At 42.3% G+C, this 15,469-nt stretch overlaps 1 protein-coding gene across 2 annotated transcripts in view; it reads right to left on the bottom strand.

Annotated features, from left to right (window-relative positions):
* The window catches only part of ptprr (protein tyrosine phosphatase receptor type R), a 35,330-nt gene that overhangs the window by 17,637 nt on the left and 2,224 nt on the right, over positions 1-15,469 (bottom strand). Inside the window, exons 2-5 of one of the 2 annotated variants that reach the window (XM_028451364.1) lie at positions 14,303-14,571; positions 2,856-2,969; positions 2,636-2,785; positions 934-1,041 (exon numbers count right to left, since the gene is read on the bottom strand). In XM_028451364.1, coding sequence (XP_028307165.1) covers positions 934-1,041; positions 2,636-2,785; positions 2,856-2,969; positions 14,303-14,571 — 641 coding nt within the window. The remainder of the gene's footprint in view (positions 1-933; positions 1,042-2,635; positions 2,786-2,855; positions 2,970-14,302; positions 14,572-15,469) is intronic. The other variant, XM_028451365.1, reaches the window with a different exon arrangement.

Raw genomic sequence — 15,469 nt, 5'->3', positions numbered from 1 at the left:
CCATAGCACGCAGGCAAAAAGCAACACAATCCTTTTGCTATTATTGTGACTTCTCTTTTGAATCCTCAGTCAAAGTTCAGTTTTACAAACTAACAATATAAGAAGGTTGTTTTTAGACACTCATATTTTGTAATTGCACTTTCTGATTATTTAATCATTTTTTACAGCACTCTTTTTTATAGTTGTGTTATAAACTCAGTAAAATGAACATAGTAGTTATAATCATGTGAATGTTTTTTATTCCGCTGCCTCGCTGTGGTATTTTGTATTATCTCACTATAAACTTCTCCATATCGTCATTTATTGAAGTTGAATATTTTCCTTAGTTTGGCTCGTGTGTGTACGGCTCATTATTTGAAGGTGACATTATTTGAGTATTAACTACTTTAAGGTATATTTAAGTACATGTTGAGTATTTATTTTTTACAATGCCAAGGTTGGCACATCAAAACAGTTTTTTCCACAAAGTTTGTTTTTCATCAGGATGTTCTCATTGAGAATAATAACCTTTTTTTCCAAGAGAGTCCTGGAAGCTGTTAGGTTTACAGGACTCACTCAAAGTCCTACAGTGAAGCCCAAAGTAGATGTGAGCCTCCGGCCCTCAGATTAAAAACTGAATACTCAAGTACTTTTACTTCAGTAAATCAGTGTATACTTATATATAAGTACTTTAGTGTGCTAAGAGATTTATTTTTAAACAAAAAAGAAGATGCAGATTTATGTCATACAATGATTCAAAGGGCAGTGCAGCCCTGTGCTAAGATGGCTTTGCTCTTCAAAGGCTTTTGTTTCCATTTTCACATCAAACTTTAGTAAATTAATAAAGTAGCGAAAAGCTTTTTATTTGTCCTTGAAAACGCAATATAAATGTGAATAAATAAATATTAACAGATCAAATGGAGATAAAAAAGGATCTAAACTATAGAGTTTTACCAAGATGCAGGTGATGATAATGCTGACAATGGTGATGAAGAGGACGAGGCCGTAGAGACCCTCACTGCTGGCTCCGTGATATTTTGGCTCCCCCTGCAGGACGTTTTTCTGTACACACACATACAGACAGTGGATTATTCTCATTGCTCAAATCAGTGTGAAATATGACATCATTCCAGCACAGAAGCTGCTGGAATATGGTGAGTTTGTTTAGTGAAGCTAATATTTGGTACCTAGTAGGGTTGGGGTCAATTACATTTTTCATTTACAATTATGTTTTTAATTATCCATGTTAAATTACAATTCATTACTTAGTTAACTTTTCTCTTGTGTTAGCTTTCTGTTAGCATCTCTTATGATAACAGGTCCTAAATCAGCTTTATATATATATATATATATATAAATTATACACTACGAACAAATATCAATCATCTAATTTCTTTCCTATCTATTGGTTTCCTTGTTAAGCTTCCTAATCAATGAAAATATCATTTTTAATATTTTTGGTGTGGGCGTCTGAGCCTTTTTAGTGTCATTATAGCCCTTGATTTCTATCCTTTTTAAAATAGTAAAACATGAGAAAGTTTGGTATGAAACATATTTTAATAATTGTTAACTACATATGCAGTGTTGGGAACGTTACTTTAAAAAACTAATTAGTTATAGTTACTACTTGTTCCAAAAAGTAACTGAGTTAGTCATTAAATTACTCTATAATAAAAGTAACTCATTACCAAGGAAAGTAACTATTTGTGTTACTATTAAAAAAAAAAGTTTCTATACGTCAAAGAATTCAGATTTTTTAGATGCGTGTGTCGTTATGAGATGTTTCATTAAATTTGAGTTGCTTACAACGGATGTCGACAAAGTCTTCACTCCTGGATATAATGAACACTTCACATGTACGTTCTTGCCTTTGACCACAATTAATTTAAAGTAGTGTTTGTATCGTCACCTTAAAAATGAGAACTTTTCATCAGACTGCTCCACACTCACCATCTCTGCTGCTTGATCAAATCTGTAGTGGTTGTGTGTGTGTGTGGTGTATGTGCTGGCACATGTGTAAAAACACTGGCTCTGATTGGCTACCATGAAACATGACGCCACCTTAGCCAATCATAATTGCTCACCTTGTTTTTAACCCACCTCCTCACTACAGCTGAGTATGAAACCAGGGGTGCTTTCAGATAACAGTTTATTCAATCAATGCATGTAACGCACCGCATTTAACGTTCAGTAACGTTAACGGCGTTGTAACGGTGTAAAAAGTAATTAGTTAGATTACCCTGTTACCTAACACTGTTTTTTTAAATGCCATTATTCCAAACACTGTACATATGTGTAGAACTGTACATAGAACTGTAACATGGTTCTCCAGTTTTGCGTTAAATTAATTGACAATGTCTATAGAATTTTCATGGCAATTACAATTGCAACGTCACTTATCTGAACTCAATTACAGTTACATAATGATTACAACAGCAACAGATATTTAAAATTACCATAACAATTATAATTGTAATTAATGATCAGTTACGCAATTACAACTATAATTGACCCAAACCCTGGTACCTAGGTTGATCGATTGCTAGCTATTAGCTTCACTATACTTTATATATATATATAATCCCCTCTATTCATCCTTTGTGCTCAGGGCTCTTTATAACAAGCTGCTGTCACTGTGAAGACCTCACACACTGACCTCAGTCGAGACCTCGGTGATGCCAAAGTGTCCCAGGTGACGATGTAGGACCCGGACATTCAGCGATTGGATGACTTCTTCAGCTGGGCGGGGCTCAGAGGCCCCCAGCCTATCAGAAGACACGAAGAGCTCAACACCGTTCTTCTTCTTCTGCCAAAGGAATAGAGTCAAAGCAATCAGGTCACAGCAATAAAAAGACAAAGTGAGGTTACTGACTTACATTCAGCTGGTTGATATGAACGTGTGACGGAGAGACGCCAAGCGCCGCCGCCACCCCATCTCGAAACCCACGAAGAAGACCGGCGCTCAGCCCCCGAACGTCCACAGCCAGGTACTGTAAAGTAGAACAAGTGTGAGAAAAGGCAGGCCGACAGTTTAACTATAGCCAGGTCTCTGCTGTGCGTTCATTAAAGACGCTGATGTCAATGTTTGTGAGCTGAAAACTCACCCATATACTCAGGATTACAAAGATGGAATTCAGGACGCAAGACTACAAAGATGGAGGAAAATAAAAATGAATGAGAGATACGGGACTACAAAAATGAAGCTGGTGAGACAAACAACAAAAAAACCTGATTTGGTACGTTGTGCAATGAGTACATCAACTGCAGCAGTGTGCAGGGTTGGAGTTAACTACATTTTTCAGTTACAATTTTGTTTTCAATTACCGATGTTCAATTACAATTCAATTACGATTGCAGTTACCAGCATTTTTTGCAATATTTTTTTATCCTCAGAAAGTCAATGACAATTACAGTATCAATTACTAAAGTTAAATTACAATAAATAACCTAATGAAAGTTAACCTTCCTCTTGTGTTAGCTTTCTGTTAGCATCTCTAATAATAACAGGTCCTAAATCAGCTGTAAAATACACTAAAAACAAGTATCTATCATCTCATTTCTTTCCTATCTATTGGTTTCCTTGTTAGGCTCCCTAATCAATGAAAATATAAGTTTTAATTTTTTTTTAATGGTAAAATGTGGGAAAGCTTGATATAAAACATATTTTAATAGTTGTTAACTACATATGTGTAGAACTGTACGCAGAACTGTAACGTGGTTCCCAAGTTTTGCGTTAAATTAAAAGGGACAAATTATTTATAAAGTCAATTATCTGGACTCAATTACAATTTACAATTACAATGATGACAGCAACAGATTTTTTAAAATTGCAATTACATCATAATTGTAAATAATTATCAATTACGCAATTACGATTATAACTGACCCCAACCTTGGCGTGTGTGGGTGTGTGTGTGTGTGTGTGTGTGTGTGTGTGTGTGTGTGCGTGTGTGTGTGTGTGTGTGTGTGTGTGTGTGTGTGTGTGTGTGTGTGTGTGTGTGTGAGATCAAAATTTGTTTCAACATTTATCATTGAAACACACGTCAATAAAAATGACACCAACAAAAACAGCTAGTCTACACATATACAAACAATAACAAAAAAAATATTGTAAACAAGACAAATTGTTACAGTGTAAACAACGCATTCACTGTGTAAATAATGCTAACAGTTTAAACAAACAAACAGGGTACACAAACACAGGGTAAACAACACAACACAAACGTATAAACCTGAGTGTCCATCAGTCTTCAGTGAATGAATGGCTCACTTCCTGAATTACCTAATCCATCATCTGTGATTGGTGCACAGTGCAGAGGGTTATCCGACAACTGATTGGCTTAAAGCCAGGTAATGCCATTATGACACTGCACTTCCTGTTAGATCATAGAGCTATTTCAGGTGCACACAACACACCACACACACACACACACACACACACACACACACACACACACCACACCACACACACACACACAACCACACACACACACAACACACACACACACACCCACACACACCACACACACACACACACACACAACACACACAACACACACACACACACACACGGTCATAATGTTAGGTCTAATAATGGGCTACTCTGTATATACACACACTTACACTCCTGAATAAACCACAACCCTCTAGCCGCTTCATTTAAAATGTAGTCTGTAGTTAAAAATAATATCAATCCATGACAATCATTCTCAGCAGAGCTCTGTTATAAATAATTAAAATGTTGTTTTTGTGTAAGAAGAAATAAAGAATATGTCATATTATCATAATTATGTCATTAGATTCCACCAAATTGTGTATTCGAATCCAAAGAGAGTGGTTATAAGGCTTTAAACCCTGATAAAAAACACAAAGACAATATATTTGGTAGCATTGATGAGGTATTTGCATTGTCTGTTAACACAGTTATTTAACTGTCAGAAAAGAGCAGAAATAATCAGAAAACTACAGCATCACCCAAAATTAAGAGCCAAATAAATCTCTGTACAGTAATTTATTTTATTTATTTATTGATTAGAATTAGGACAATACATATTCATCAACATGTCAGCATAGAGCAACAACATAAATATGCCGGCGTTAGCACAATGGCTAATTTTCATCCGTTGTCCTAAGGCAGGTTAGTACAGTAGACATTCAACAAGACACGATACAAAGAATACATAAATCACAGGACATTACACATTACAAGTAGACCATAAACAAGTTACATATAGGTTAAGATTAAGACTTGAGGCCCAAGGGAAAAAAGTGAATAATCTAACAGAGTGCATGTCTGGCATAGTGTTCAACCATTGTTTCAGCGTAGTTTTCAATGCTGAATAGCAATTCACAGTTTCTGACATGGGCTGGTAGCCTTTTCCATGACTGCATGCCTCTGATAGACCACCATTTGGCCAAATTTAGTCCTGTGCCTTTGTACATTGCAGTCCCCTCTGGTCAATGCTCTGGTGTTTACTCACTGTATTTTTTTTATTTATAAAATCCATCAAGGGAGGGGGAGCATTTTTATTTAAAACTTAAGAAAGTACAAACATTCTGGATTTTGACAGTTATCAGGTATTCATAGATGCTTGCCTCATCTAGGTGTTACAATAATGATACTGTAAAGGCTTTTTGTCCAGAACTTTTAGTGTTCTCTTAAAGAGAGACTTTAATGGCTTCAGGATAGCTCTGAGGTATGAGACCAAGAGTATAACAGTAGGTTTATGTGGCTGAATATCATGGCATGCATATAGACCTTTGCCGATTCTGAGGTGAGAAAAGGTCCTAATATGTTTGAAATTTGGACAGATTGAACTTAATTATATGCTCAATTTTCTTAACATGCTGCTTGAAATTCAAGTTGGAATCAAAGACTACCCCAAGATATTTAAATTGTTCTCCCACATTTAATCTCTCACCATTGACCTAGCACAGATGGTTGTTCACCATCTGCTTTGCTGCCGAGAGAAAAACATACAGACTGTTTTTTTAGTGTTTGAGTATGCAGACAAGAGTCCACCATGGCACCAGAAAGAACTGCAGCGGCTTCACATTTTGTTTTGCTGAACTGAAACATACAAAATGGTGTCATCAGCATATAACTGTACCTTTACTGCTTTAACCACATCAGGTAGATAATTACTGACAATATAGACTGAATAAAATTGGTCCCAGTACTGAGCCTTGTGGACACCAGCTGTGCATGCAAGAAAGGTAGATTGTGAATTATCCATTTGTGCTGCTTGTTTTCTGTTTTCTGTCCGACAGATAGATAAGTTTTATCCAGCAGAGGACACTGGTAGAGAAATTAAAATGGGTTAATTTAGCAATTACAACGTATGATTAATTGTGTCAAATGCTAGATTCAGGTCAAGGAACACAGCACCCAAATAACCACCTTGGTCTAGTATATGTTTTACATTTTCTAGAAAATAACAAGTGGCTGTCTCTGTAGAGTGATGCTTCCTAAACCCAAACTGCATTGGGTGAAGTGTGGTCTGACTATTATTTAGGTATTAAGTTTGTTGCGCAGCAACCCATTTCTCTGCAATTTTTTTTAAATAATGGGTGATATACTAATTGGAGAATAGTTCTCTGGTTTTGTTTTGTCACCACTCTTGCATACTGGGGTAACTCTGGCAATCTTCCATGACGATGGCACTATTCCCTGACTTATAGATTGATTTATCATATGTGTAATTGGCCTTGCAAGTGCCTCTTTGTGAAGCTTCACAAAGTGATTTGTCAGGCCAATGTGTCTCTGCTTTTGAGTTTTTCAGAGCTGCTATTATTTTTTAATGACCTCTCAGGGACAGAGATTTCTTGTCGACTAATATTGGTTACTGACATCTATAGAATTACATGGGATGTCTCCTCCATGAAACCGCCACCTTAACGTGGTGTGGAGGGGTTTTGAGTACCCGAATGATCCTGGGGAGCTATGTTGTCGGGGGCTTAATGCCCCTGGTAGGGTTCTCCCAAGGCAAACAGGTCCCAGGTGACGGGTCCGACTAAGAGCGGTTCAATAGCCATATATGTTATAAATAAAAAACAAAGGCAGTTCACGTCGCCCGGATTGGCGCTACCGGGGCCCCACCTTGGAGCCAGGCCCGTGTTGGGGCTTCGAGTGCGAGCGCCTGGTGGCCGGGGCTTTGCCCACGGGCCCCGGCCCGGGCAGACCCGAAAGGACGACGTGGGCCCGCCCTCCGTAGGCCCACCCACCCGCAGGAGGGATCATATAAGTGCCGGTTGCAGTGGTGGATCGGGCAGTCGTCCAGGGCGGGGGCCTTGGCGATCTGATCCCCGGCTACAGAAACCTAGCGTTAGGGACGTGGAATGTCACCTCTCTGGCGGGGAAGGAGCCTGAGCTTGTGTGCGAGGTGGAGAAGTTCGGACTAGATATAGATCGGTCTCACCTCGACACATAACAAGGGCTCTGGAACCAGCCTATCTCGATAGGGGTTGGACCTCTTCTACTCTGGAGTCGCCAATGGTGAGAGGCGCCGGGCCGGGGGTGGCTATACTTCTTGCCCCCCGACTTAGTGCCTGTACGTTGGAGTTTACCCCCGGTAGACGAGAGGGTAGCCTCCCTCCGCCTCGGTGGGGGGACGGATCCTGAATGTTGTTTGTGCCTATGGGCCAAACAGCAGCTCGGAGTATCCACCCTTCTTGGATTCCTTAGAGAGGAGTACTTGAGAGTGCTCCTTCTGGGGATTCCCTCGTTCTGCTGGGGGACTTCAACGCTCACGTTGGCAGCGACAGTGAGACCTGGAGGGGCGTGATTGGGAGGAACGGCCCCCCTGATCGAACCCGAGCGGTGTTTTGTTGTTGTACTTCTGTGCTCGTCACAGATTGTCCATAACAAACACCATGTTCAAGCATAAGGGTGTCCAGATGTGCACTTGGCACCCAGGACACCCTAGGCCGCAGTTCGATGATCGACTTCGTAGTCGTGTCATCGGACTTGCGGCCGCATGTCCTTGGACACTCGGGTAAAGAGAGGGGCGGAGCTGTCAACTGATCACCACCTGGTTGTGAGTTGGCTCCGATGGCGGGGGAGGATGCCGGTTAGACCTGGCAACACCCAAACGTATAGTGAGGGTCTGCTGGGAACGCCTGGCAGAGTCCTCCCGTCAGAAGGAGCTTCAACTCCCACCTCCGGGAAACTTCAACCATGTCTCGGAGGAGGCGGGGGACATTGAGTCCGAGTGGGCCATGTTCCGTGCCTCTGTTGCTGAGGCGGCTGATCGGTGCTGTGGTCGCAAGGTAGTCGGTGCCTGTCGTGGCGGCAATACCCGAACCGTTGGTGGACACCGGGGGTGAGGGATGCCGTCAAGCTGAAGAAGGAGTCCTACCGGGCCTTTTTGGCCTGTGGGACTCCGGAGGCAGGACAGGTACCGACGGGCCAAGCGAAGTGCAGCCACGGCGGTCGCCGAGGCAAAAGCCCGGACATGGGAGGAGTTTGGTGAGGCCATGGAGAACGACTTCCGGACGGCTTCGAAGAGATTCTGGACCCTATCCGGCGTCTCAGGAGGGGGAAGCAGTGCACCGTCAACACTATGTATGGTGCGGATGGTGCGCTGCTGACTTCGACTCGAGACGTTGTGGATCGGTGGGGGGAATACTTCGAAGCCTCAATCCCACCGACCACGCCTTTCCAATCAGGAAGCAGGGCCCAGGACCCGAGAGTGGGCTCTCCTATCTCTTGGGGCTGAGGTTTGCCGAGGTGGTTAAAAAGCTCCTCGGTGGCAGGGCTCCAGGGGTGGAATGAGATCCGCCCGGAGTTCCTCAAGGCCCTGGACTGTTGGTGGGGCTGTCATGGCTGACACGACTCTGCAAACATCGCCGTGGACATCGGGGGCAGTGCCTCTGGATTGGCAGACAGGGGTGGTGGTCCCCCTTTTTAAGAAGGGGGACCGGAGGGGTGTGTTCCAATTATAGAGGGATCACACTTCTCAGCCTCCCCGGTAAGGTTCTATCAGGGGTACTGGAAGGGAGGGTCCGCCGGATAGTTGAACCTCGGATTCAGGAGGAGCACATGTGGTTTTTCGTCCTGGCCGGGGAACTGTGGACCCGCTCTACACACCCTCAGCAGGGTCCTTGAGGGGTCATGGGAATTCGCCCAAACCAGTCCACATGTGTTTTGTGGACCTGGAAAAGGCATTTGACCGTGTTCCCTCGGGGATTCCTGTTGGGGGGTCCTCCGGGAGTATGGGGTAATCGAACCTCTCCTGATAGGAGCTGTTCGTTCCCTGTATAGACCGGAGTCAGAGTCTGGCAGTAAGTCGAAATCGTTTCCGGTGAGGGTTGGACTCCGCCAGGGCTGCCCTTTGTCACCGATTCTTTCATAACTTTTATGGACAGAATTTCTAGGCGCAGTCAGTCAGGGCGTTGAGGGGGTCCGGTTGGGGGCCTCAGTATGCATCACTGCTTTTTGCAGATGATGTGGTCCTGTTGGCTCCAACATACCGTGACCTTCAACTCTCACTGGATCGGTTCGCCAGCCGAGTGTGAAGCGGCCGGAATGAGAATCAGCACCTCCAAATCCGAGTCCATGGTTCTCGACCGGAAAAAGGTGGAGTGCCTTCTCCGGGTTGGAGATGAGGTTCTGCCCCAGGTGGGGGTTTAAGTACCTCGGGGTCTTGTTCACGAGTGAGGGAAGGATGGAGCGAGAGATCGACAGGCGGATTGGTGCGGCGTCTGCAGTGATGCGGAGTCTGCACCAGTCCGTCATTGTAAAAAGGGAGCTGAGCCAAAAAGCGAAGCTCTCTATTTACAGGTCGGTCTACGTTCCAACCCTCACCTATGGTCATGAACTTTGGGTCATGACCGAAAGAACAAGATCACGGGTACAAGCGGCCGAAATGAGTTTCCTCCGTAGGGTGGCTGGGCTCTCCCTTAGAGATAGGGTGAGAAGCTCAGTCATTCGGGAGGGGCTCAAAGTAGAGTCGCTGCTCCTCCGCATCGAGAAGAGCCAGATGAGGTGGCTCGGGCACCTAATTAGGATGCCCCTGAACGCCTCCCTAGTGAGGCGTTCAGGGCACGTCCCTCCGGAAGGAGGCCCCGGGGAAGACCCAGGACACGCTGGAGAGACTATGTCTCTCGGCTGGCCTGGGAACGTCTCGGGGTCCCCCCGGAAGAGCTGGAGGAAGTGGCCGGGGAGAGGGAAGTCTGGCCCTCCCTACTGAGGATGCTTGCCCCCGCGACCCGGGGAAACGCTACTAAGAGGGAGGAGAAGATGGATGGATGGATGGATGGGTTCAGGACATTTACTGATTGCCTCGTCAATTCTTCAATTGAGCCAATGAAAATGTGTTAAACATATTGATAATTTTGTCCAAATCATCAGTCAGTGGTACCATTTACTTGGAAGTGCAGATTCCTGAGATGATCATCATTGTTACGAACCAAGAGTTTATTTAAATTTTCCCATATTATTTTTCCATTTCCACCATTTGCCCCTTTAATAATGTCTATATAAAAAGGCATAAATTTTATCCGGATCGTGCGAAAAAAATATAGCTGTATCGAGATATCCGTCACACTCCTATAAGGCAGGCAGGGGAGGAAAAAATGCACACATACTTCCACTAATATTCTTTAAGAAGGTCCATTAAACATGATTACATTCTGCAATGGAATCTGTTGAGAAAGTAACTGGTAACATGTTGTGTTCCACTGTATTGCTGAAGTAAACTCAGTTGTTAATCTGCTTTCTTGTGCTTTCTCTGAGTCAGTGAATTGTTGTGTCACTGAGGTAACAGAACACAAGCAGAACCCAATCAGGTATCATCCTTTAGTTATTGCAGGGCTATTCATGAACTCTTAAAGGTCAATTATCATATAGGAGAAGTAGTGTATACAATCTATTTACCACATGACATTTAAGCTTTGGTTTAGATAAACGAGCTATATATCACTGATGGAAATACTTATTAAAGAAATAATCACTCACTTATCTGTAATTATAACATGTTTAATTGTGTACATTCTGTTCCACAGTGAAGATACCGATCGTCAATTGTAACACCCAATCAGATCATGCCTATGGTTTCAGAATATTCTCTAAAATTTCTGCAAGCGTCTATAAATGCCCGGTCCTCCTCAATGCCTTACAAATTCATCAGCAGCTGTAATCCAGCTGCTAAGATCATCTTTCTATCACCTCTACTTCAACGGGTAAAAATCCATGTTTCAGTTCTGCCCTACAGTCCGCCTCTACACATTTAAATGGAAAAAAGTGGGGTGATTTATAACTTTTAATACAATGTCCGTTCTAGAAATGCCAGATCTCTCATTTACTGCCAAAAGCACTTGGTGATTAATGAGCTCATTTTCTTCCGACTTGCCAGGTCAGACACATTAGGGATAATGATCACATGCCAGACTACACCTTTAACCTGCCAGTGGCAAGCAGACAACATTATTGTCAAGCCTGGGATTGTTAATAGTGTTGTTACAGAGTTCACCTTTAGTACAATCAAAGACCATCCACTCTGGTGTATGGCCTGAAATTGTAGACGACAAAAAAACAAATACTATTTAGTCAAATGTTTTGAAACCGGGGTTTTTGACTAAAATGCTTTCCAGATACTTTGTGTACTGTAATTGGAATAATTTACATGAATAAATAAAAAATGAGTGTATAAAAAAAGAAGGTATAAATGACTTCAAAAGGGTCTAGCCCTCTTGAAATCACACTAGTCTGAAATTTTACCTGAACCAGAATGAGTTTGATACCATTATGTCAAGGTTTGGCAAGTACTGTATGTTCTGGCTGTTAAAGGGGACATATCATGCCTTTAATCCTTCCTTTTTACATATAAATCATACAGTTGTGGTCTAATATAAAGCAGAACTGCAATGCTTGGTCTGAATTCCTCATTATTATAGATCCAACAGGCCCCTTTTTTTTACCCCTTTTCTGATGTGCTTCTGAGAGCAACTCGTTTTGTGGTGCGGTCTCTTTAAATGCAAATGAGACACTGTCATACCCCGCCCCCTCTCCAGTTTGCAGAGGTGACACTCGCTGTTCAACTCCACCCCTGTTCGGCCATTTTTTGTAATTTGATAGAAGAGATATGATTATTTAGCGGGCGCAGAAGAAACTTTTATTTACACGTTATTTACAAAATGTCAACAAAGGAAGACTTGTCCATCCAGCCTTACATGTTCGAGCCAGAGTCGGACCCGGCGGAGCGAGATGAAAATGAAGATGAACCTGCAAACCCTAAAAGTGAGCTAACACAAGCACCGAGATAACGCTAGCGCCAAGCTAACATCACGAAATGCATTTTAATACAGTCAAAATGAAATGACTAATGAAAACTTTAGACTTAAATTAAACCACGTAGGCCATATCATCAAGGATCTAAAACGAGCACACAGTGCTAACATATGAAGACCGTGCAACTGCTAATGCTAACAAAACAATGACAGGGGCGTCTTATCACACTTTTTAGCGTTATTTACAGCTTACCGAAGTGCTCTGTTCGTTGTCTCCAAAGATAGAAGGAATTGAACCCTCAATCAGACAAAGTCTTTCGGCAAATCCTTCTTTATACTGGCCAAGCAGTCATCCTTGAAGTGCTTCGCGCACACAAAAATGACCTTACCCACAGATGTGGGTACATTTCTATAAAAAATAAAACTCAACCAGGCACTTCGAAAAGGTTCTGATGCTGAGAGACGGTGTAATGAAGCGTGTGGGTTACTACATCCAAGAACCGAACATTTTGACTTATCCTCTCGTAACTTCGGCATCCTTGAGCTTTGACTACAAAATAAAAGCGAGAAATAAAAATGGCGGATTGCTCAAAGTGTCAAAATGTCCTAATTTGGCAGTTCCGCTGCAAATACTGTGATGTAATAGTTAAAAAAACGTAATAGAGAATAGAAAAATCAAAACAGATTGCAAAATATGACCAAAACAGAATGTAAAGATATCAACGGAGCACCTGAAGAGACTAATTTGAACTTTTCTGTACTTCTAAACAATCTAAATATACAACAAAATGCATTTAAGGGCTAAAAAAGTGGATTTAGCATGATATGTCCCCTTTAAGGTTGCTTTTCCTCATTTAAAGTTGAGGATGCAGCCAAGTGGTCAATATGTGGATTTTTCAGCAAGTCGCACACATTTGTCCAGTGAAAGTGGCTGTCAGAGGCTGAACTGTGCATTACTGACAATCATCCCTGCAGCGGTATGACTAAACTCCCACAGCCACTGTAGGCGCAACATCTCCGTGAACTGAATATTTAAAAACAAGCTTCAGAATATGTGGGAAAAGTGATTCACGTACAGCACACAGGACGGATGCATCATGCCTCGTATGCAGGACGGTGTCCGTGTGGGGCAAAGATGAATGCAGAAGTCATAAGTTAATACCGTAATAAATTGAAGTTTCTGGACCAGGGAGCGATGTGGGCTGGTATGCATTTACAGCAGGAAGAGGGTAAATAAAAGATACAATAAGGTTTTAAATGTAAGATTTCTCAGCCAGCTTGTAATAGTAGGACATAATATATGGCATAAGGTTGCCAATAACCACATACGGTTGGTTGAGGAGCATCAAAGCTAGGCTTTACACAATCAGGATTTTTGGGCAGATCACCGATTAGTGAGTTTAAAAAAAACGATCACCGATCCGATCATATGAATTTAGTTTAGTTTAGTTTTTTTAGGTACCGACCAAATTCCTTCTCTACTACCTGATACAGATTCACGGAAAATTAAATGGTACCATTTTTTGAGACCTAAACTAAGAATAGACCGATATGGGTTTTTTAGGGCTGATGTCGATACCGATTTTTTTTCCATTAGCCTTAGCCGATGACTGATACGGACTGCTGATTTTCTTGGCCGATCCGATATAGCCAATCAGATTGGTGTAAAGCCTAATCAGAGCAGTAGCCACCGAGATGCCCCTCCTCAATCCTCATTTCAGATCTTAACTGTTTAATTAACGGTTATGAAATGTAGAGAGCACACGTAGGAACGGGATGTTTTTAAGACCAGTTTTTACCATTCTACCTAACCAGACTCTAGCATTTTGATCATTTTCAATCACTATTTTAAAGAGGTCTTTCATCTATGTATGCATTTGTACCTCAACACACTCCTACAAATATTCATATTTCACTTTAACACAGTATTCCTAAAATCCAGACATTATGTCAACTTCAGTATTTTGTAAAGTTGAATTGCTGATCTTCACACAAACTGTTTCATGTGTGTTTCTGCTACAAATGATAAAACAGCTTCAGCAGTTGAAGGTAAAATACAAGTACATTTTAACCAATCAAAGAGCAGTTTACTCACCATGGTAACGAGGTGTGAGGGGGACACGGCAGCATGCTCCAACCTCACATCATGATGCGACCGAGACGGTGTATTGAGGACTCGCCGGCTGGTGATGAGTGAGCGAGGCCGAGACTCGGGCGGATTGGTAGTAATCCAGGCAGAATGGTGACGATGGTAAAGGTGGTGCAGGGGGAGTGGCTCCAGAAGGTCATTAGCATTGGTGTGAAGGTAAAATGATGGTGGAAAACGACGTAAGAGGTGAGAAGGCACCGGGTCATTAGAGGAGACTACGGAGAGGAAGAGTGAACAGACAAAACATAAAGCAGTTTATACAGTAACTGAATAGTAGTATAGGATCGTGACCACTGTAATCCTCTACATTCATCCTATCCCTGGGGGTGAACAGTGAGAATTGATGGTCTTGCTAAATGAGCCATGGCGTGTTCAGATGGTACAGAAGGACTTTTACCGACTTCAACTCCATGAGATGGATGTGACCGTCCCAGTCTCACGTTTATCTCTCTAACCACTGCCCCCAAAAAAGGAATAACTACCTCTACCCAGCAGCACCACCGATGAGTGTACACGGGCAGGTATCAACTGTTCTAATAAGGATGGAATTTATTATGTGAACAACCTGTGAGGTATGTGTAGTCATTCAACTGACTAATATATTCGGCCCCAATGCCAAGCATTTAGATTCCAGTTTCAAGATCGATAGATCCACACAGAGATGACTGAACCAACTTTCTTTCCCTTTTCTCAACAAATCAATCCAGTATCACCATCAGGGCCATCCACTCACATCTCCCCTGCCCTCTATCTTCTCCAGACCCCCTTTTCGTTTTCTGCCCCACCCCTTCCATTTACCAGAGTGGTTTCCATGTTGATTTATATGTTGTCCATCTCCAGCACAACTGTACACTATCATTACAGCAAACAAGTTTCAAGGCTTCAAAATGAGCTGCTGGTAACTTGCGAGGTGAGCGAACGCTTACACCAGATGCTATGTTGAGTATCTTGCCTCACAAACAACCAGACCAGTTTGTCCTTCCAGCATATGAAAACGACAGGTTTGATAGGCACAGTCATACCATGATAAATTGTTTTGTACAGAAGTGTAGAGCTACTGCAGTGAGAAATAACGTATTTACAAGCCTTGTATTCATATTAAACATGGATACT

This window comes from Gouania willdenowi, chromosome 6 (assembly GCF_900634775.1).
Source record: "Gouania willdenowi chromosome 6, fGouWil2.1, whole genome shotgun sequence".
Lineage (NCBI taxonomy): Eukaryota > Metazoa > Chordata > Actinopteri > Blenniiformes > Gobiesocidae > Gouania > Gouania willdenowi.
The sequence above is the reverse complement of the archived record's forward strand: the minus strand, read 5'-3'. Positions and strand labels throughout refer to the sequence as shown.